Source organism: Centruroides sculpturatus, unplaced genomic scaffold (assembly GCF_000671375.1).
Source record: "Centruroides sculpturatus isolate CEXI.00-Female unplaced genomic scaffold, Cexi_2.0 scaffold132, whole genome shotgun sequence".
NCBI lineage: Eukaryota > Metazoa > Arthropoda > Arachnida > Scorpiones > Buthidae > Centruroides > Centruroides sculpturatus.
Genome location: NW_019384471.1, coordinates 123,620 through 148,960, shown reverse-complemented (window position 1 = coordinate 148,960; position 25,341 = coordinate 123,620). Strand labels below are relative to the sequence as shown.

Genomic DNA, 25,341 nt, shown 5'->3' with positions numbered 1-25,341 from the left:
TTTCGTTATAAATTGGCTGCATTTCGTGCCCTAGTTAGAAGGGCCTTTTTATACTGCGGCAATATTATGGACAGAGACAAAGAAATCGACAGGATTAAACGGATAGCAGAATCCTTAGGCTACAGGAGAAACATAATTGCCGGCATTGTTAGAAACTTTGAGATAAAGGATACAAAGGTCTCTAAACAAAGACCTAGTAAATACATAAAATTCACCTACAACAAAAATGTAAGAAGCGTTATGAAGGAGATTGCGGACATAAAAGAATCAACGGTGATTTTAAAACGAGCTCCTAATTTATTTAAAATTCTAAGAAACGATAAAGGGGATATTAAGAAAGAAGATAAAGCAGGAGTTTATAAGATCCCGTACGAGAACCAACAATTAGGATTAAAAAAGGAGTACATAGGAGTTACAACAAGGAAATTGGGGTAAGGGTCAGGGAGCATAAATATGATGTTAAACGGAAAAAATCAAACGCAACTGTGCTGGCCCAGATGGCTCAAGCCCAAGGTTCCGTAGTTGGATGGGAAGAAGCTGAAATCATTAAGCAAATACACTCTCCAACTTTAGCGAAGACAGACGAAAAAATGGAAATACTGTATACAGGAGCAAACTTGATGATAGATGTATAAATTAAATTTAATGCCTCTACAATAAGTGTGTGAAGAGATAGACGATATGGACTCATGTATATGTATAGTCTAGTAAGAAATATATTTTTTCTTCTAAATATGAATTTGTCCCGGCAATTTTTGTTAATCTAGTTTTTAAATTTATATTTACAATTCAAAATGAATTATTATTCTTTATTTAAAACTATTATTAACAACTTTTTATTTTAATACTTATAAAAGCATGAATTCTATATATACATCTTTAAACTGTTACTCAAATTTAAAAGTGTATTTTATCATATATATACTCATAGCTATATACTTGTGAGCCACCGGGGAGGTTGGAAATTCCTCTCCTTTCCGGCAACAGGTCGGTGACCTACTTTCTTGTCAAGGATGGTGTTTACGTTCTGTTACGCTAGTGGAGGAGAGTCGGAGGGGTCGACGATAAGACGTTGGCAGAGTCGAGTAACGACACCACTTAAAAACAAAACAAGAATTTATTTAACTCGCTAACTAAATAAAAATTTACAAAACTCGTTCGACTTTGCGGATGAGAGAGAGAGTTTACAATAATATTTCATACTTCTGGGATAATATCGGATGGATACTCCGGCTTTAATTGTTCTGAAAGGCGGTGCGAGGTGTGGCCCAAGGTCTTCCAATTAAGGTCGTACAGTAGGTATACGGGAAAGTTAATGTCCGTCTTTGTCATTGTTCGTTCGATTGGCGACTCACCCCGAGAGGGGAAGGAGATGGCTTTTATACGTATTGTGGTGGGAAAATTCGTCAGGTGATCAATTGTTTTAGCAGGTGTGGGGTTAATTAAAGTTGGTGTCAGAATGACTTCATTATGACGAATTTCGCCGGTAATTGTAAACTATACGCGGTTTGATCGTGAGAATGTTTATAGTTAAACAGAAAGAGTTACCCCTTAACGACCATTGACAAGATAACTAGTCCAGTTTCCATAGCGTTACAGAAAACTCGGTCCTTTCGGCCCTAAAAATTTTTTTTTTTTCAATTTTCGGATGTTTTTTAAGTTCCAAATTTTTTCAAAAATTTTTTCCCGTGCGAAAAAATTTTATCGCGATTTTAATTTACCTTTAATGACACACGGTTAACGCTTAATTGTGTTTAATGCAATTTATTCATCAAATTTAATTCATTGTTATAAAGTTGTAGTACACAAATTTTACTTTGGTAAAGTTATTTAAAGCTACTTTCTGATATTAAAAACGACCTCCAATAGTTAGTTAATTTTTTAAATTACTGTATTTTCACGAGTATAAGTTGCTGTCAAGTATAAGATGCACTCCTATTTTGAGACAAAAAATATAGAAAAAAACTTTTTTAATTCCCGCAATTAACACAACTACATTTTATAACATTTTTTACACAAGGGTATTGTTATCTGGATAGCTAATGTAAAAAATTTACAATATCATTTTTCCTATTTTGTAGTAATTTAAATAATTTGGCTTTGTTCACAGCGTACTTTAAACAAAATATCAGGGGTGTGCCGTGACATTTGATGACAGGAAAGCTGTGTTTTAGTAAGAAGCCGACATCCAGGAGCAATCAGTCAATTGCATGTCAGTGATGGTCTAGGGCAGGGGTGGCCAAAACGTGGCGCATGCGCCAAAGTTGGCGCATTTGACGATTAAAAGTAGCGCTTTAGTCGGTTCTGAGCAACATTGCCAGATTTGGCTTTATTGCAATTATGAATATTACATAGAAAATTAATTTTTTATAGTCTGTCTTNAATCTTAAAACAATGCACTTAGTCAAATAGCTCCCTACGAATGGCTAATGAATGGAATCGAAGAAGATTGCAGAGAGTGCATACACGCAGACTACCAAATTCCCAGGATGCTGATACCGGTCACTTTCAAATACCTCTTTTGTCGCATTATTAGTATATCTCAAAAGACGCAACAGGGCTGTTGTAGATTTTAAACGTTTCTCACCATAGCTGTAAAAATATAAATATCTTAAACTTAATAGTCATTTGTTTTCTAATTAATTCGTTTTAGGACCAGGTGTTGTCCATGGAAATTTCCAAAATTTACAACTTTTCAATCACTCTCGTTCAACTGGAAAAATTTCTGTCTTTATTACATCTAATACAGTATTTCAAAAAAATCAGTCCCCACTGTACTCGGCTAGAGATTGGTTCGGTTAAGCTTTTGTTTAAGTAATATTCTGGCTCTTTCATTGGAGTTTTGTTTATGTGCCCAATTACCCAATCGCTTAATTATTTAACTACTTCTTAAGTAGAAATAAGTCGAAACCAGTTACTTTGTACTCGAATATTTGTAGTCTCGGGAAAAAAGTGGAAAGACAAATTTTTATGACAAACGGATACATAAATCGTAAATTNTAAACTTTTCAACTTTTTTTTTTTTTTTGCTTGTACGATACACGACACATTCGTGTTCATGTACACCACTAGTGGCATATAGAACTATTTTATACGGATAACTACACTACAACCGCATTTTTCATTGCTTGTTCTGTGGCAAAACTGAATTTTGTCTTATAAATTGAAATACTTAATTAAGGGGTGGCCGAAATTTTTCTCTGCCCCGGGCGGTTAACTCTCACGGTACGCCACTACGCATCTGAACTCGTCTATCAAAAAATTGGCGCATGCTATGCAAAATGTTGGCCACCCCTGGTCTAGGGTCTATTTGTATTGTTTATTCGATAAGCCAGTAAAAACCGTAGACTTTTCTAAATGCGTTTTTAATATCACAATTACATTCCGAATTGCTTGCCACGATATAAGGGCTACAATTAAAAATAAAATAATAAAAACTTACTTGGTGAAATAAAATATGTGGTGGATGTACTGGTACATACAAAATATTCTTCAATTATATGAATATACTTTTAAAGAAAATTATAATTAAATATAGCTTTGCAAAGAAACGTACATAAAAATATAAAATATTCTTTACCTTTTAAATCTTAAAACAATGCACTTAGTCAAATAGCTCCCTACGAATGGCTAATGAATGGAATCGAAGAAGATTGCAGAGAGTGCATACACGCAGACTACCAAATTCCCAGGATGCTGATACCGGTCACTTTCAAATACCTCTTTTGTCGCATTATTAGTATATCTCAAAAGACGCAACAGGGCTGTTGTAGATTTTAAACGTTTCTCACCATAGCTGTAAAAATATAAATATCTTAAACTTAATAGTCATTTGTTTTCTAATTAATTCGTTTTAGGACCAGGTGTTGTCCATGGAAATTTCCAAAATTTACAACTTTTCAATCACTCTCGTTCAACTGGAAAAATTTCTGTCTTTATTACATCTAATACAGTATTTCAAAAAAATCAGTCCCCACTGTACTCGGCTAGAGATTGGTTCGGTTAAGCTTTTGTTTAAGTAATATTCTGGCTCTTTCATTGGAGTTTTGTTTATGTGCCCAATTACCCAATCGCTTAATTATTTAACTACTTCTTAAGTAGAAATAAGTCGAAACCAGTTACTTTGTACTCGAATATTTGTAGTCTCGGGAAAAAAGTGGAAAGACAAATTTTTAAGACAAGGGATACATAAATCGTAAATTTAAGAAAAATAAATTTTAGAACTTTTTCTGTACATGGTGCATCTTTCTTGTTCATTAAATTTTGTTTTAAATGATGCTGTCAAAGTAACGGTTAATTTTTTAACATTATACAAGAATTGTACACGTTTTCTTCTACATCCCCTTAAAGATGGTGTATATGAAATCGTAATATCACTGGTTTAACGTTAAAATCCGTGAGTAATATAAAATCAAAGAGCGGAATAAATATATCAAATATTTTAATGGATTTTTTTTAACTTCTGTCAACTATACAGAACTATTGTAAAAACATTCCAGTAAATTCTTATCGGTTGGGTTAAGTTATAGATCTACTCGTTATTCATGTAATCAGCCAAATATCTAGCGTGTGGGCGGCTAACAGCCCAGAACCAATCCCGGATAGAATTGGAAGCGTTATATGTGTAGCATCAACTCAAGGTAGTAGGCTTCCATCGGCTAAACCGGGTGAGGACGGTGCTTTGTAAAGCGCATGCGCAAATCTGGCTTTTTGGAATCTGACAATACAGAGATTTTAACTCAGCCACTAATATTCGAATATACAATAGCAATCTTATTTTTTTTTCACGTGTAGTATAGAAATTTGTAATAAGATACATAATGCGGTTATAATAAAATATTGCGCGATAATTTTCATATAATCAAAATTAATATGTATTTAATTTTTTTTTAAATACAAGGGAAGCAGCGCTTCCACACTTCTAATGACAGCACGCTACTGAAAGATATGTGTTATTCAAAACAGCATGTGTTGAACAAGATTTTTAGTTTTGTATCTCTTGTTCAATAATATGTAACAAACTTCAGGAGGTGATAATATCAGAGAATCAGTAAAAATTAATAGTACAAGCTGTAATGGCCAAATGATATCACATCTATTCCGTTATCAAAAGTAATTTTTTTATCATAAAACAGGAAAAAGATATTTTGTTCTGAAGATATGTTGTCATAACATGATTTTTACTTTTAATTCTGTATTGTTGATATCTTAATAGTTCTGTGTTGAATAAGACTTCTTTATATTTTTTTTGATTGAAAGTTTTTCAACTGATTTTTTAATTTCTTAGCTGTATTTTTATTTTGATTGTCAAATATATAAGAATACATTTTCGGTTTTATTAATGTTTCTTGTTTAAAATATCCTAATTTATTTTTGTTTATGTTATAAAATTTATAGTTTTTTGTAGACTTGCTAAAATCGATAATATTTGGAAATGACTTAAAGTCATTAAAACATTATTTGTATAAATTTGGAGCATTAGCGAATCATTATCTGTGTATAATAGATTCACATTTTTATCATAAATAATTTAAAATATTTTATAAAATGTTTGACATATTTATATGTAATTTTGTCAATTCCAATACAGAAAATCTGATATAAATTGGTTTATGTAAACATAATTTAGCTTTTTCATTTTAATATTTGTAAGATTATCATTTATAATTTGTAATTTTTTTATCTATGCTTCAAGTAAGTATTTGTGACATTGATCTCCAATCAAAGCAGTTTTTAAATTTAGACATTTTTTTACATTTGGAGGAAAAAAGTTATTATTTAATTTAAAAAAAACTTATCAACATCATTTGTCGATTTTTGTCTTTTTCATTATTAAAAAAAATATATATTTTAAGCCAAGCATCTTGGTTAAACAGGAGTACTCAATGAATTTTAGTTAATATTAACCCCTTTTCTAAATAAAACTTTAAATTTCTATAATGGATTAAATAATGTTGTTTATCAAAAAATAAAAATTAATTTGTTATTATTATTATTAAATTTAAAGTTTAATTTAGTTGATACAGATTTTTGCGCCCACCGGTGGCTAAGTGGACTCTGTCTCCGCTTCATTCATGGTGGTGACCAGACCCTAAACATTGGAGTTCGATCGGGCATTCGTTCCTCACTCGGACAAGCTGGCAGCTGAAGTTTTTTTCCGGGTTTTCCTCCTTGCCAATGACGCCTGAATAGGGGCCAGCATTTCCTCCAAGTCCTCCCAGAAGGCATTCTATCTCCCTTTCTCGCGGGGGTCGTCTTTTATAAGGCCGACTTTGGTTGCTTTGTGACCTCTCTCCTGTCTTCCTCGGATTAGTCGTCTTCTATCAGGCCGCCTTTTCCTCACTGTTTCTTCCGGAGTGAAAAGCGAATAGCAATTGCACTTCTCTATTGTCCATGAAATGAAGGAAGGGAAAGGTTTTTGCTAATTCAGTAATAAATCATGCAGAATATTAATATGTTCAGAAGCTAAGGGTAGATCATTATGTCTATAATAAACATTTTCCAGCTATTTTAAATTGACTTCTAAAATGTAGTAAAAATTATTACTTTCAGGTATATTACAGACAACTAAAGCATTTATCTCATCTCTGGATCACCATATGCAATTATTTAGCGGTCACTAAGAACTCATTAGAAGTCCATAAAGATTATTCGCATCTATTGAATAAGGCTGATTTTTATCAAACATTTCGGGAATTAGAGGGTTAATCCGCAATCCCAGGTTAGATCACTGGTGCCGTTACAAAATACACAGGATCTATATTATGATACTTTTAAACTTAATTTTGTAAAATTTTGAAATATATCAGCTAATAACATATTGATATAATTTTAAATAATGTCTAAAAATTATACAATGAAAATTTTTTCAAACCATTTTAACCTGGTTGTAACCATCACTGCAACGGTTTTCTTCAGATACTCCATTATGAAACTATTCTTTTGATTTTTTCCCATTTGGTATGTTTGAAAGTAAAATGCAAATCATAACTAGTAAAATTATGTAGTATAATAGAAATAAAGGTTTTGAAACTATAACTTCAGTTACAGGTATTATGGGGAAAGTACAAAAATGAGTTGTGATCCATAACTCTGATATCGTCACTATCAGTTTCTGCTCACAAATATAGCAACAAAGTCTACAATGATCAGAAATAGTTACCATATTCATTTCTACATTTCTATTTATTTTATTCAATAAAATATTTAATTGATTTTGGATGTCAAATAAANTTTACCCCTCGAGAAATGACAAATCTTTCACGTTTTTCTTACTTTATTCATCAAAAGTTAATAGCATTAAAGCCAGTTGTGTACAAATTACCTTGCCAAATTTTGTTTTTAACCCATGTTTAGCATTTCAATTTTTCTGACTAATTAATAATAAAAATGCTTTTAAAGTAATATCTCCTAACAGATTATGTCACACACAATTCTAAATCATTCCTGAAATATTTAGTGTTTGTTGGACCTAAATATTTTCCAGCGGGAAAAATATGCAACTCCTTGCTCTATTTTTGTGATAAAGATATTGACACATAATGATCCACGAAATTGAAATTCATACAGTAATATCATGCTGTGTTTGACAGGTTGCATCTTCTTAGCTTCAAACTAAAACAGTTCGACAGTTTTAATGTACTGTCGATTGTGAATAACTTTTTTTATCCCAATGGAGCTATCAACAGCAATTTATCAACGTTTTGACCATCATGAGTAGTCGTTGTGAAATAGAGTTTTTAGTGAAATCAACTACAGGAACATATTGCTATTCTTTTCTGCAAGAAATTATTACAATATTTACAAACTTTTTGTGGTTTTTGGTTTGACATATTTTAGATAAAATCTTTCTCAATTACTTTTTGCATAAACAGAGAGAAGTTCTGCTTTTCGTTTTAAGAAACACGCAAATGCAATCAGTACTTTCCTAGATAAAGGTAAAAATGTTCTGGTTGATTTTTAAAAATAATAATNCGTTTTTCCATTCGTAAGCTTGATATTTATTTATTAATGGATGTAAATACTTTAATACAAATCTTTAATTTTTCAAAAGTAAAATGAATTTCAGAAAGTATTCAAAAGAGTCAAAAAACGAAATCAAAAGAATTTTAATATCGTTACATCACTAATATGTACACAATGGTTTATTTGCCTTTTCAGACTTTTTTGTGTTTAAGCTGTATGAAAGCCGAATATTTTTAAACCATCAACATGAATTACTACAAGATTAAAATACTTTTCCTTGTTATGTCATAAAAGTCAAAAAAATTTAAGTTAAATATTAGAATAAATACAACGAATTTAAGAAACTTAAATAAATACTGTTTAAAAATCTGTAAATAATTTTTCATTTAAATAAGTACTTGTACAAAAATATGCCTGTTACTCGGAGATCAAAAACTCTTGTCGATTGTTGAAGCGCTTTAAAACAATTCATAATAAAGAATTAGGTTGTAAGAAAAATTAATTACTTAGATTTTAATTAAAATATTTAAAAGAAATGGAAGAAGGTGAATATCTTCGGTTCAAAGCCTTGTATAAGGTACAATTATTTAAATAAAAAAAGTAATAACTAGAAATAAAAAATTTAATTTTTTTATTTAAAATTTAATAATAATGTACTGAACCAAAAATGCAAAAGAAAAAGAAATCGACGTAACAAATTTTCAAAATCTATTCGGAGTTAATGATGCAGTTACTCGAAATAGTAGAAAAGATATGCATAAATGTGAGAATACGGACGAGAATCAAGGCCCTGTAATCGTCAGATCTGTTAGACCTGCTCACATTGTCACTGGATGGCTTAATTTTTTTTTCAGAACCCGAGTGGTAAGATTCTGTGTGGGTTGTGCATAAAGAATAAATACTCGACTACGGAAGTAGTATAATATAAACTAAACAATTTAATCAATACTAACAATATAAAAGAAAAATGGATACAGAGGAATAACAATATAATGAATACCTAGGTATAGATTATCCCTAGTTCTATTTTATATGAAGCTAAACCGAGAGAGAGAGAGCTTACAATAACTTTTACCTCGTTGTTCATGTTGAAGATAGCTTGTTGTTCTCTTCCTGGGAAGGCGAGTTGGAGGGACAGGTTCAGTCATTGGAGTAGCACTTTCTATGGCAAGTCTTGCTGGGATCGACTGTCCCGACTTTAGCTATCTTGCCCCTTTTTATTACAGATTATTTCACAACAATAATTCCTAAAGATGCATCATTTGACAGGATGCATCGTTGTGACATAGGTCCAGGTATTGAATAAATTTCTGAGATACGAGGTGTGGAGGAAGGAAGAAAAACATCCTCGTTTCTTGTAAAATGTGGCGTAATAGAGCAGTTTTTCAGGATGTTAAAGTTTTATAACCTTTTTTAGTTATATTAACTTTATTTTAAATTTTTATCAAATTACCCTTTTTTAATTGTAGTTAAATTAAATTATTTATTTAAGTTTTTTTGAGGTAACAATTATATAAATCCATTTAAGAATACCTTCAGATTATCACATAAATATTCAACAGATAGCAATAATTATAAAATTATAGACAGAAATATACTTTAGCCAGAACAGTGTCAAAATATTTTTAAAAATTCATTTTAAAAAGCGATGCATATTGTAAAAGAAAAAGGAAAATCTAAATATATAAAATTACTTGTCCTGACTGACTGATTCATCATCGCCCGGAGCAAACCGCTGAACCTAAAGAGGTGAAATCTCGTACACAGTTAGGGTACGTCATGGAAACGCACACTAAGAAAGGTTTTTTCGAAATTCTCCAGCGAGGGGAGAGGGAGAGCATTAAGGCTTAACCTGAAGAACCGCTTTTACTGTATTATTTTAAATGCGATTTTTTGTTTTCGACGACGTTTACTCTTCATTAAGTATTTAGGTACTTAGTAAGTATTTAGGTACTTAAGTATTTAGGTGTATTAAATTGATAACATTTCAGACATTGTTATAAATATTTTTATATATTTCGATTTTTTAACCAAATGTTCGAACCGTTTTCAAGTCGGATTTGTTATTGCATATTGGTTCGATTATAGAACGATTATAAACGTTCCAGAAAATTAATCAAATTAAAAATAGTTCGTTTGATTCTCAGCTATTCTCATCATTCCAGCGGTGAGTGTTATATAACAATAAATATGATTGTTGAAATACTAAATATAAATGTGGTTTATAATTTATTTTGTATACTAGTACTAGTATACAAAATAAATTATAAACCACATTTATATTTAGTATTTCAACAATCATATTTATTGTTATATAACACTCACCGCTGGAATGATGAGAATAGCTGAGAATCAAACGAACTATTTTTAATTTGATTAATTTTCTGGAACGTTTATAATCGTTCTATAATCGAACCAATATGCAATAACAAATCCGACTTGAAAACGGTTCGAACATTTGGTTAAAAAATCGAAATATATAAAAATATTTATAACAATGTCTGAAATGTTATCAATTTAATACACCTAAATACTTAAGTACCTAAATACTTACTAAGTACCTAAATACTTAATGAAGAGTAAACGTCGTCGAAAACAAAAAATCGCATTTAAAATAATACAGTAAAAGCGGTTCTTCAGGTTAAGCCTTAATGCTCTCCCTCTCCCCTCGCTGGAGAATTTCGAAAAAACCTTTCTTAGTGTGCGTTTCCATGACGTACCCTAACTGTGTACGAGATTTCACCTCTTTAGGTTCAGCGGTTTGCTCCGGGCGATGATGAATCAGTCAGTCAGGACAAGTAATTTTATATATTTAGATTTTCCTTTTTCTTTTACAATATGCATCGCTTTTTAAAATGAATTTTTAAAAATATTTTGACACTGTTCTGGCTAAAGTATATTTCTGTCTATAATTTTATAATTATTGCTATCTGTTGAATATTTATGTGATAATCTGAAGGTATTCTTAAATGGATTTATATAATTGTTACCTCAAAAAAACTTAAATAAATAATTTAATTTAACTACAATTAAAAAAGGGTAATTTGATAAAAATTTAAAATAAAGTTAATATAACTAAAAAAGGTTATAAAACTTTAACATCCTGAAAAACTGCTCTATTACGCCACATTTTACAAGAAACGAGGATGTTTTTCTTCCTTCCTCCACACCTCGTATCTCAGAAATTTATTCAATACCTGGACCTATGTCACAACGATGCATCCTGTCAAATGATGCATCTTTAGGAATTATTGTTGTGAAATAATCTGTAATAAAAAGGGGCAAGATAGCTAAAGTCGGGACAGTCGATCCCAGCAAGACTTGCCATAGAAAGTGCTACTCCAATGACTGAACCTGTCCCTCCAACTCGCCTTCCCAGGAAGAGAACAACAAGCTATCTTCAACATGAACAACGAGGTAAAAGTTATTGTAAGCTCTCTCTCTCTCGGTTTAGCTTCATATAAAATAGAACTAGGGATAATCTATACCTAGGTATTCATTATATTGTTATTCCTCTGTATCCATTTTTCTTTTATATTGTTAGTATTGATTAAATTGTTTAGTTTATATTATACTACTTCCGTAGTCGAGTATTTATTCTTTATGCACAACCCACACAGAATCTTACCACTCGGGTTCTGAAAAAAAAATTAAGCCATCCAGTGACAATGTGAGCAGGTCTAACAGATCTGACGATTACAGGGCCTTGATTCTCGTCCGTATTCTCACATTTATGCATATCTTTTCTACTATTTCGAGTAACTGCATCATTAACTCCGAATAGATTTTGAAAATTTGTTACGTCGATTTCTTTTTCTTTTGCATTTTTGGTTCAGTACATTATTATTAAATTTTAAATAAAAAAATTAAATTTTTTATTTCTAGTTATTACTTTTTTTATTTAAATAATTGTACCTTATACAAGGCTTTGAACCGAAGATATTCACCTTCTTCCATTTCTTTTAAATATTTTAATTAAAATCTAAGTAATTAATTTTTCTTACAACCTAATTCTTTATTATGAATTGTTTTAAAGCGCTTCAACAATCGANAATTATTATATTTGATTTTTTAATATTTAATTTGTATCTAAATTGTTATGTATTTAATTTATTATTGTATAATCTGTTTGTGATCTTATGATCATTGTATTTGTGTTTTTGTTCTTTGGGAGATGGTTTTGCTCCCCGCATCAAGGAGTGTATCCAGTATGCGTAATAAATAAATAAATAAATAATAATAAATAATAATATTTAAGTTTTTCAAATTCATTTTATTTTTTTTAATATTTAACTTTAAATTTTTTGGCTTTTATGACATAACAAGGGAAAGTATTTTAATCCTGTTATAATTGATTTTGATGTTTTGAAAATCTTTAGCTTTCTTACAGCTTAAACATAAAAAAGTCTTAAAAGGAATATAAATCACTGTGTACATATTAGTGATGCAACAATATTAAAATTCTTTTGATTTCGTTTTTTGACTCTTTTGAATACTTTCTGACGTTCGTGTTAGTTTTGTACAATTAACGATTTATATTAAATTATTTACATCCATTAATAAATAAATATCAAGCTTACAAATGGAAAATTATTCATTTGAATAAAACCTGAAAATTCTCCATTTATATGTCGATACTTATGTTTTTGTTGTGTATTTTAAAATAAATTTGTAACTTCTTTAGATAAACTTAATTTATATTGCAAAAATAATCTGAATGAAATTACAGTAATTCGTGTTTTCTGAAGGAATTAGCCCACCATGTCTCATAAGGTTTCCACCTTTGGAAACTGGTTTACAAGAATACTGTATGAAAATGTAAATAAAAAGGAATTGCACTTATTTAACTCCACTTCTTCCAAAGGGCATGTTTGTAAATGTTATAATTTCATCATATTTAACACTAAATGGTGTTTGGCAAATTAATACAACACACGTAGAGACATCATTGTCACTACAAGTAGCTAACTTTTGAATTTATTTACACAATTTAATTAAGATTTCTTAAATTTTCAATTGCCAGAAAGTTTTTTACGGAGAAAAAGAAAGATCAAACAGATATCAACATTGACTTTTGTTTAAAATTCAATTTTTCATTGTTCCGCAGATTTTAAATTATTTCAAAGTAACAAACTGTAGGTCTATGAATTAGACCGAAAACGTTAGATAACTATCTAAAATAGACGGCATTTTAAAGGTATGGTGGAGTTTATTAATCAGTAATGCAGTTAGAAATTTAATAATTGTTTAATAACAAACTGTACAAACTGATATTTTATGAAAAAAAAGTAAATTTCAGTGTATAACAGTACGTAGAAAAATATAATGGTATAATAAGAATGGAAATTAATTTAAAATGAAGGAAAACTAAGTATTAACGTTGTTAAGCAGAGCTTCACACAGAATATCTGAATCAATAAATTTAATGAAATGATACGCATAATTTATTTTCCGGATAATGTAATTGTTATTTGATAAAAAGTAAATTTTCCAGATGAACTCTGTAAAACGCATTCTAAAATACAGCAATTTGAAATCAGAAGCATCCTACGAAAGTTTGCCTCATCAGCGACCACCATCTGATTGGCCAGAAAGAGGAGAAATTCATTTCGATAATGTTTCTTTGCAATACTCCACGGATAAAAATATTGTGTTAAAAAACTTAACATTTCATATTCGCACCGGAGAAAAGGTAAAACATCTGCAAATAGGAAAAGTATTGTTTATAATTATTGCCTGAATTAATGTTTAATATAAATTAATTGCAGATAGGGATTGTTGGAAGAACAGGAGCAGGAAAGAGTTCTATAATTGCTGCGTTATTTCGCATGACAGAGCCAACAGGAACGATAACCATCGATGGTGTTGACATTAAAGATATTGGACTTCGAGATCTTCGTAGTAAAATATCCATCATTCCTCAAGTAAGTAATAATTAATTCGATATGTATAATTCATATTGTGTATAATTTCGCATGACAGAGCCAACGGGAACAATCACCATCGATGGAGTCGACACTAAGAAAATCGGTCTTCGGGATCTACGTAGTAAAATATCAATCATTCNACAGGAACGATAACCATCGATGGTGTTGACATTAAAGATATTGGACTTCGAGATCTTCGTAGTAAAATATCCATCATTCCTCAAGTAAGTAATAATTAATTCGATATGTATAATTCATATTGTGTATAATATAATATTATCTATAGACACACTAGTGAATTAAGCGTTTCCGTTTATTAACACTAAAAGTTCGATAGTTGTTTCGCGTTTCGCCCAGACGTGATGGTGAAAAACCTCTATAAACGGCAGGTTTTATCCATGTTTGTAGCGCCTGAATAGGGGCCAAAGACTTCTTAGAAAGCATTATTTCTCGCGTAACGAATATCATAAACGCGTAACAATTACATCGCACTCTATGACGGGGCGATAGAGCCTAGAAGCTCATGCCAAAATACTTGATACAAAACGAGATTATATTTATATCTACGTCTGTTATATATATTGAACGCAAAATGTTTTGTTACACCAAACCGAAATTATCATTTTACAAAAAGTGCTATAATTAGAGACTGGACTCTGCCTGCATGAAAAAGAAGTCAANTAAACGCGTAACAATTACATCGCACTCTATGACGGGGCGATAGAGCCTAGAAGCTCATGCCAAAATACTTGATACAAAACGAGATTATATTTATATCTACGTCTGTTATATATATTGAACGCAAAATGTTTTGTTACACCAAACCGAAATTATCATTTTACAAAAAGTGCTATAATTAGAGACTGGACTCTGCCTGCATGTAATATAAGCAAATTAATAAAGATTTCAATAATTAAATTTCAATATATTTGATTATAATTTTGATTTTAGCTTCAATTTCGATGTAAAAACAAGAGTTTTAAATTAATAATTATTTTATTATTTTTAGTTTCAATTAATTGACTACCGATTATTAATAAATATTAAACTAAATATTAACACTATAATATGTGGTATTAATAAATATATCTTACTTAATTTAAGTTAAGTATCTTAACTACTGATTATTGGTTATTTATACTATATGTTATTTGTATTACGCGAATGTCAATTAACGCGGTTTTTATGAATAAATTTCATTTAAATTAAATTGTGACGCAAAATTTGTGTAATTGTATAATTTAAATTGAAAAGAAACCAGAAGTATTTTACTCGCATGTCTATTGAAATTTTCTTTGACTAAAAACGTCATCGATGGTTCGTGTCGTGACGTCTAAAGACAAAAAGCGGATCTCGGCGTCACTGCCGAATCAGTAGTCTTGTAGTAGACTCGACTTTCTTTAACACGAAAAGTATAGGAACTTGACCATCAGTTCCTGGCATTGCCGAGTAGATTGTTCAGAAAACGAGTTATTGTATTGGAACCGGAGCAAATATGCGTTTGAAATGTTGTTCGAAAACAGGGGCATTCGTAAACCGAAGTTTTACTGTATACACTAATATTAATTTGTTAAATTTCATGATAGTCTATATATAGTGCATACACACTGACTTGATAAAAGTGTAGAAATTCTATTAGTCTTCAATTCAAAAGAATAAATATTATTTATTTGCAGAGATAACAAAAATAAAATAATCCGTAAAATGTAATCAACTAATTAATTATCATCAAAGAATTTATCTATGAAACAAAAAGGAAGTCTTAAACAGTCTTCACGAAAAGATGCCGATCATTTATAATTGTCCAATGAATAATCTGACGTTTTCATATGGAGTGAACAAAAATTTTTTGGACAGATTATGCGGTAAACACCACGGGTAGAAATAAATTCAATCTTGAAATCTACGACAAAGTACACGCACGAAAGTTGTAATGTGTTCGTTTTAAATTCGACCGAAAAAAATATGATCAGTTAATTAATAGCAGTTGACTAAACAAATAGAAACATGCAGCACCATGTACTGTTTAGAATTCTACAGTAGTTCTGGCAAAATTCGATTCACTCATAACTTATTAAATGTTGCAAAATGCAAACATTTCCATAATTTGGCTCTATACTGATTTTACTTATTGCCAATAACGACATTTAACTGATCTCTTAATTACATATCAATCAGGATATGAAATCGTATTAATCTACTAATTTCTTAGCAACCCACGACCCACAGCCCTGTGTTTAGGGATAGAAACCGCTTGGCCACTTTTGTAATTGTAACTCATAATATCCATTATAGAAACGAATTGTAAAATACAGTTACTACCGAGTATGCATATATTTTTTCAGGATCCTATGTTATTTACCGGGCCACTTCGAAGAAACATGGATCCTTTTAATGAATATTCTGAAGAAATGCTGTGGAAAGCCATAGAGCAGGTTACAATTAAATTAATATTTTTCAATTTTCTTTCAGCTTTTTCTCTTTAAACGTTTTTCTGATTAAATTCAATTTACACATATTTATTATTATAAATATTTGGATTAAAGGTACAATTAAAAGAAGTTATTAGTAAATTACCTGGAGGATTGGATTCGCATTTAACAGAAGGAGGGCGAAATTTCAGCGTGGGGGAAAGACAGTTAATTTGTCTTGCCAGAACTATTCTTCGCCAGAATAAAATTCTTGTTATGGACGAAGCAACGTCCAATATTGATAAAAGGTTAGAATATTAAAAATATTACATAATTTCAAATATAAATCATTTTATTTCGTAATTCATGTTACATAGATAATAGCTATGGGTATAAGTTTGGTTTAAGTAAGATTGTTTAATAATCACGATGATTACATTGCCATTAATCCGCTAATAAGATGATTGATTTGCATAATGATTAAACTTACAATCAATCGCTCTGGAGATCTGGAACCAAATTCTAATGAATTAAATCAAATATAGTGTGATATGTTCAAAGTATATTTTCTCATCTTTCCTTTTTTCCTATTTTGTGTTTGTCGTAATTAGGGTGAGTAAGGGAGAAAAAGTGTTTTGTCTCTACAAGTTAAACTGTATGTATTCAATATATGTATTCATATTATGCCATGCATACGAATACATACATTCATAATACTGTATTCATTTTGTGCTGTGTATATATAAAAATGGTAATAGGAAAAGTCTTGCATTGTCAACATGGCAGACTAAAATATGTAAACATTTTATCTTTCTCCACTTAATAAATTTATTTTATATCTGTGAGAATCGAGGGGTATAGCGCCGATTTTCTTTCCACTTATAAGCTTCTTTGTCAGGGATATTCGATGTGTTAACGAATGGGATGGTGAGCGAGATCGTAACAAGGTGTCGGTCGTACTCAAGGATGACACATAATTATGTATATAAGAATAACATATCTAATTATGTAAAGCTATACAAACGAGCACAAGTCAAAAGGCTACAAAAAAAGAATAATTCGAAAATACTTTTAAGTCGTCTAATTATCTAACTCTATAAGACATAATATTGTCTAAGTTCAAGCTATGATCGAGAGAGAGAGAGGATCAAATTTTCTCTATGTGATTACCTCTCTGGTTCTCGATCTTGTCAAATGGGCGATGGTAAGAAATGTCCATGGATCGGCGAACTTTACTCGTAGTCTCTCTTTTCCTCGGAACTGGTTTATTGCCGATTATGGCGGGAAGGCAAGTGTTGCAACAGACGCAATGGCGGTATGGGTCTGGTGTCTCCCTGATGTTTACTGGTGATGTCCGCTGTGGGCCTGGCTGTGTCCGCTCAGCTGTGTCTGCACAGAGGTGCAAGTGCGACCCATCTTTGTACACATCCCGGTGGGAGAATTATCGGGGAAAAATCTGATGCAATCGCATGTAAGTTCGACTTGCATCAAGAGTTGTTTACTTTACTTGTCAGGAATCGAACTGTTCTTTTGATTTATTATAGTTTCTACCCGTTATTGTGACACTTTTTCATCATAAACTTCACAACAGCTGTCAAACATACAGAATTACTTGCCACAAATGGCTAAGGTCAGAACATCTGTGAGGCCACCTGGGTGATGTTTGTGTAACTGTGAGTCATTTGATACATTTTTTATCGTTTTAATCGGCTAGCATAAGGCGAGGGGGTGGTTTATTCAGTACAGTCAACTCTTGTAGTTGACCTTTCTGTTTCCCTCTAGCATGTAACAGGTGGAGGTTCTTGTTAATTGGCTACTTATTTGTACATTGTAACGAAGATGGAAATGGAGAATCCCCTGTGGTAAGGGGAAAACTTCCTTAGTCGACCTAAACGTTTTTGAAAGTCTAGAAGGTCACATTTCGAAGCGATGCGATACACTAGTCAAAAGGTCTGAATTCAACTTCCAGGAAAAAAGAAAATGAAGGTTAAAGGGAAATAATGATAAAAAACAATTTATAATGTTTTAAACTTTTTAACTCTCAAAATAGTCTAACTTCTAACATATCTAATTTTACTTAAAATTTGATATATTGCATTGCAAATATTTTCAAATTTTTTACAAAAACTGGGTCGAGTAGTTAAGTATGGAAAATATTATAAAGATGTAAGAAGAAATTTAGTTGCAAAAATAAGCATGTCTCAGTATGAATAAATTAACTTTCATGTAATTTTTGTGTCAAAACTTTCAGATTACAGTGATGGGTAAAATCGTCTTGTTTTCACAAACACCTGCATAATCAAAACCACTTTGGCAATGTCATGAAAGTTTCCACTGATCTGTGATAGCACAAAAAACATTAAATGCCATTTTCATTTATCAACTCTGTTATGAAAAGTAGCTGTTGGGCTGTCAGTTTGCATTTCGAAAGATCTATGAGACTACTTTATTCGATCAAGTGTTCGAAAAGTGTTTATTATTGCTTGTATGTTACTTTTCAGAGTTTTCAATGATCAATATATTGTGCAATAGCGAAAAATGTATACCTTGTATACTTCGTTAATGAATGTTCGAAACGACTTGGGCTGCATTTGATAGTGCAAGTTGGAAAAACGAAATTAGAAGAAATCAAAGCTTTAATGATTGATTACTGTCTTCGTGTATGTTCGTAGTGTTCGTCAGTAGTGAAAACCCTGGCATAGGTCTATCTTCGTAGATATGGGTTCGACATGCAGCACATCATAGAAATCTTGCAAATGGGAGCAAATACCTACTACATATAACAATAGAGTTAAAGAGTACAATACTCAAATCGCGTGTTGGTCAAAAGTGTATTTAGTTTGATTTTAATAACAATATGTAAGGGACATGTCCAATTTCACGTTTACAGAATATTCTCAAAAAATTATCATACGTTTATCTACTTGAAATTTGAATGATTTCTATTTTGACATTGCTTGCTGCCTGTCTATATTTTAACAAGTCTGACTGTCGAACTGTTAGGTAAATTTCCCAGTAATCTATTACTTGGCCATCCATTGCTGAAAAGTAAAGATAAAATAACTACGGCGGTAAAATCATTAGTTAAAAACACTGTTACATATCGTATAATTATAGAAACTGTATGAATGATCTTCTCAGAAACATCACTTGAAATAGTTATTTATGCAAACATTAATTAGTGGAAGAAAATGCTTCTTTAATAATGTAATCACTGTTGTAACAGTTATCACTGTAATAATTTCCCACTGTTGAAGAACTGCTACTTAATAATCAGGCTCACGTATATAATGCAGACGATATTTGTATGCAACGTGTGCAGAAATATCTAATTATTTTTTTTTAAAATGAAGATCAAGTGTTATAAATGACTGAAGAAAAAAACGATTGCATTGTTTTTAAATCACTCACGGTTATTTTATTATGAATGGAGAGCAGAATTGTCTTGCTAAAGAATTTATTTTTTCCTGTGAATGATTGCAACTCTTTGAAGCAGATCTTTATCTGCTGCTGAGTCGCGATTGTACAATGACACTTGATTTACAAATAAAAATATCTCTTTTATAGAAGCCGTTCAGTGAGTGTTCGCCGTAACATCCTATAAGACAGTGGTCCTCAACCCTTGGGCCGCGGACTAGTACCGGTCCGTGGATCATATGTTACCGGGCTGCCCAAGGAAAATTAATTTATTTTCATTTTATTTACTATTGTGTATTTGTCTCGGGTTTGTGCGACTTTTACTAAACAACAGAACAACGGAATAAACTGGACATAAGAAACACACTTCGGGTGTCATTGTCTCCTATTACCCCCAGAGGAAACTGTCTCGTTGCAAAGAAACAAGCTCAGGGTTCTCATTGATTTAGTGTTCTAGTGAGTTAAAATGTTAAATCACATTATATTCATTTTTTGGTGTAACTGTATTTTATTTTGAAGGCACGTTTAAATACAGTTAAATTAAAATTATTAAATTAAATCAATCTAAAACATGAACAATCAACGTCCCCCCCTCAGTGGGCCGCGGTAAAGTTATCAAACGTTGACCGGTCCGTGGCGATAAAAAGGTTGACCATTGATATAAGATGCTACGGATTAATGTGAGCTGTATTTAAAAAATTGTTTTGTCCTGTCCGTATATTGATTAGTTTTAGGTTGTTGAAGTTTCCAAATAGAGATTAAAATACTTGGAGAATAAAATATTTTTTTATTTTATTACCTGATAATTTTTTATCTCTTTCTGAAATGCAATCAGAAGTGTATGACTCAGGATTGTTTGTTTGCTGTCCCAAGTTACATATGAAACTGAATACTCAACCTATCTCGAATGAAATTGTCTGCAGTAAGTTCGCTAAGTATAGTTTGTTTATATTAGGCTAATGTAGCTTTAAACTTTTGTCTGGTATGAAAACGACTAATCAGTAATATATCTCATTTATTACTACATTATGGTTAAAAACACTAATCTTTACTCTTACAAGTGTGTAACGCACCGTTTACGAAAACCAAAATAGGTTACATAATAGTGGGGTTCAAGTACCAGACCTGGACTTTCAAATAAGAAAAAAACAATAATTTTCACAACCACAGACAATAATTAACAATAAATATAAAGTTTAATTTTATTGACAACAAAAAACAATAATGGGTTAATTGACCCGAACAAGAAGTTAACTAATTGTAAAGGAGTAACAAAATCAATAATCAAAGAACTTGTATGTATCAACAAAGACTTATCTCCACCTCAAAAATTATGATTTTACAGCGCAAGATACTATTTCCTCTAGTTTATCACCGCCGTCGCTCCCACAGTGGTCACCTGAAGCTCCCTACCTTTGTCGTGGATGTGCCACCTTTTATTCTACTTCGAGTGCAGTTCCTCACTGTCTTAATTTACATAAGATGTCGTTCCAGGATCAGGCACCGATGCAAACTATGTTTGCTTTTTCTTTCATGGTCACTGGTGTTTAGGAGTTTGTCCTTAACAAGAAAAAAAAAACCCCGAAAAGAAAATAATTACAGTAGATCCCCCTATAAGACGGTAGATACGTTCCGTTCTTTATGAATCAATTTTGTAGGAATCATAGTTTACGGACTACGGCTGTTTGAAAGGTTTTCTTTCATAAAATTAATCGATTCTAGACTAATTCGACTCAACATTTCCAAAATACGTATATTTTTTTTAAAATAATCCGTATAAACTACGTTATAAACAAAAAATTGTAGGATTACTTACCGAGTGTGTACCCTTTGACTACGCTCGTTGCTAAAGCTTGGTTTCGTCGCGGAACAGCGCATCAAATTGCGGCCGCGATTTCTGATATTATTTTTCTGCGAAAACTTCGTTGACCTTTGGAGACATCATTAATATAAATAATTTTTATGGCCGTTGAATAAGAAATGTTTCTTTCACAAGAAATGTATAAAATTACAGTACTGGACAGACGATAGGTCGCCTAACTCGCCGTAGCGTGACGCTAGACGGCGAAAAATATATATTTAATTATAATAAAGTTACAATAAATTAAGTTAATATATAATTATATATACAGTACCTAATTTATATATAATTAATATATAATTATATGTACAGTACCTAATTTATATATAATTATATGAACAGACGATACTAAACTCAATTTATCCGCCTAAACGTCCGTAGCGTGGCGCTACGGACGGCGGGAAAGTAGTTCGGCTGCCCGATGACGTTTTACGTATTATAGGAGTTATTTTTACCGTTGTTTACGGATACTGCCACAATTTTTATAGGAATCATAACTATAGGAAACGGTTTTATAGGGGGATCTGCTGTAAATAAAAATAACGCCCCAAAACATAAAATAACGATCTTATATTGACTCCTTTACAAGTGTAATTATTATAATTGTCGCTTTACTGCAATGAGTAGCTTACTTCAAATGAAAATAAACTTGACTTTATACTTTTGTCAAGAAATCTGTTCTGATATTGGATTTCTTGACATTCACTACGATAGACGTGATTGAACACTATCCGTCGGATATAGATGCAGGATGATTTTCTTAACTACATATGATCAATTTGGTGTGTATTTTCATGGGTTCAGCTTTCTCTTCTTTGTCTTGAGATGGAAAACATTTGATACAGGATAGCACTAAATCAACCTTATCAATTAATTGACAAATGAACTGCTGACTAGATTGGCTTTTTTACAAATACATGTATTTTTTTATCATGGCTTAAAGTTGCACCTTCCCACTTGATGCTATTTTCTCGATAGTTTTCCAGCTCAGAAAAAAATCACAATCTCTGACAAAATATGACGTTTCTTCCAAAGGTTTTACAATGTCGGCAGTGTGTTTTAATTTTCCTATCCTTGAATTTCCTCACATGTGGATGTGGTTCAGTAATATATTTTTTCACTTACTCCTTTCTGGTTTTCGCTATTATAATTTGAATTGTTTGTAATACATTTCAATATCGGGAAACCGTTTTATTTATTTTATTTATTTCCTCACATGTTGATGTGGTTTAGTAATGTATTTTTTCACTTACTCCTTGCTGGTTTTCGCTATTATAATTTGAATTGTTTGTGATACATTTCAATATCGGGAAACCGTTTTATTTATTTTATTTATTATTTATTTTTATTTATTTTATATAAAGAACCGATTCCTGTCTACAGAAAATAATTCGAGAAAAATTCAAATCTTGTACGGTGTTGACAATAGCCCACAGATTACATACAATTATCGATTCGGATAGAGTTCTGGTAAGAATCTTTTTTTTTAGTAATATAAAAATAAATACCCGTTAGTAATTAGACATTTTAAATTTCTAGGTATTAGATACAGGGAGAGTACAAGACTTTGACTCGCCGTATGCATTACTGAAGAACGTAAATGGTATATTTTATAATTTGGTAAAGAAGACGGGAGTAACTTCAATGAATGAGTTATACGAAATTGCAAAAGTTAAATATTACGATAAAGAGAGGGTCGAACAAACAAAACTATAAAACAGATAATTTTATTCTATGTATAGACGATGTGGATCTGGTGTTATGAATTTTTTGTTTAAATTAGTACTTAGAGTGGTATTTTCACACATCACATAACATATAAAATTGTAAAAATCTAAACATTTGTTAGTATATGCAAATTCCACGGTTCAATTTATACATGCTGATCTTTTATTGAGATGCCATCAGCAGTTTTTTAAAATAATATAGTGAGAAATGTTTACAATGGTTTGATTTCAGAAAAGAAGTAAATTTGCTATATAAAACAACAGAAAAAGATTTAATTGGAATAATTAAAACAAAAATTTTGTGTACTTCTTTAATCAGAACAATCTTAGTCAAGAATATAATTCCAGTTGTATGTATTCTTGAAAAACTTGGTTTACCNTTGATTTCAGAAAAGAAGTAAATTTGCTATATAAAACAACAGAAAAAGATTTAATTGGAATAATTAAAACAAAAATTTTGTGTACTTCTTTAATCAGAACAATCTTAGTCAAGAATATAATTCCAGTTGTATGTATTCTTGAAAAACTTGGTTTACCGTAATAATTAATTAAAGAAAAATTATATTATTCAAAATGTTTTTGCATTTGTATTATCTCTTTTCGTGTGTCTAATATTTAATCGGCGTGTAATTGAAAACTGGTATAGAATTTATTGTATTCTTTTGTGTTTAATAGGAGAAACAGAATATTTTCAAAATTGAGATAACGTTAGTCATAGTGATTCGATACACTTTGAGGATATTTTACTTTATAAGTTTACATAAGTAATTTTACATTATATAAAAACGCATTATTAATTTTATTTTTTAAATTTATTAATTTTTCTATCATATCACCAAGAATGTTACAAATGTCATAAAGTATGTTGACTAATAAACTACGTAAATTATCAGCAACATATTACTAATCTAGTTTTTGGTATTTTAAAATTTAACACCAAGAAAAGTGGTTTATGAAATTATGAATAAAATCTTCGTTCAGTATATAATAACAGAAAACTAAATCGTAATGTAGATAATAATTTAGCTTATGTAAAGTGTCATTTTTTATCGTTCTTATTTCAAAACTATACTCATGTCTAATTTTTCGTTTATACTTTTTAACAAATTTATCTAAAAATATTTATAATTATACTTGGTTCGTTATAATTATACTATCGTTCCAAATTGGAACCATTGGAATAATTATTGTTAAACCATTGGAATAATAATTGTTATAATTATACTATCGTTCCAAATTGGAGCCATTCTAATTTGGAACGATAAAAAAAAAAGCCTGAGGATGACCTATCCAAATAGGCCTAAAACGTTTGAATAAAAAGAAAAAGAACTCGGCAAGTAGAATTCTGGTGTGTTCATATTTAGATAGTAATCTCTCCGTAGCGTAGCGCTGGACGGCGGAAAGTAGTTTGGCTGCCCGATGGCGTTTTACGTAATTATAAAAGTTTTAAAGTTTTTTACGGATACCGTCGCAATTTTTTTGTCGTCTTATAGGAATCGTAATTATAGGAACCCGTCTTATAGGGGGGTCTACTGTATTATGAAATTAAAACCAATTTTCCCTGCTCAATATGTTTTTTGATGAATGGACTAGAAGTATATAATTTTTTTCATATTAATTCTCAGTTTAAATTATCTGAAAATTCAGAAATTAACTCAAAAGTTAAGTCAGTTCTTTGACTCAACATCCCACTTAGCATAGTTTTTGAAACACGAAATACTATTTTTGTCTATTGGTAAACTTGATATTTTTACCCAATAAACCAATAAAATTTGTTTGTATTCTGTAAGAAATATTTCCATATTAAGATATATGTTTTTTTTTTATTTTTTATACTCATAGCATATAGCACACATTTTAATAGACGTTACAACATTTCTTTCCAAAATACGAGGTACAGTACAATAATGTTGATTTATTTTTTAGTACGATTTCTAAGAAAATAGTAATTTATTACAATTAATACAATTACATTTGTAGAAAATTTTATAAAATATAAAATACATTAAAATTACCACAAAATAAAAGATACG

General features: G+C 30.8%; 1 protein-coding gene across 1 annotated transcript in view; it reads left to right on the top strand.

Moving 5' to 3' along the window:
- LOC111621186 (multidrug resistance-associated protein 4-like) overlaps positions 1-23,488 on the top strand; it is a 128,857-nt gene extending 105,369 nt beyond the window's left edge. The window contains exons 19-25 of the mRNA XM_023363267.1: positions 35-431; positions 13,492-13,657; positions 13,734-13,889; positions 16,238-16,327; positions 16,439-16,611; positions 22,946-23,051; positions 23,121-23,488. Coding sequence (XP_023219035.1) covers positions 35-431; positions 13,492-13,657; positions 13,734-13,889; positions 16,238-16,327; positions 16,439-16,611; positions 22,946-23,051; positions 23,121-23,297 — 1,265 coding nt within the window. The 3' untranslated portion in view covers positions 23,298-23,488. The remainder of the gene's footprint in view (positions 1-34; positions 432-13,491; positions 13,658-13,733; positions 13,890-16,237; positions 16,328-16,438; positions 16,612-22,945; positions 23,052-23,120) is intronic.
- Positions 23,489-25,341: the final 1,853 nt, after the last annotated feature.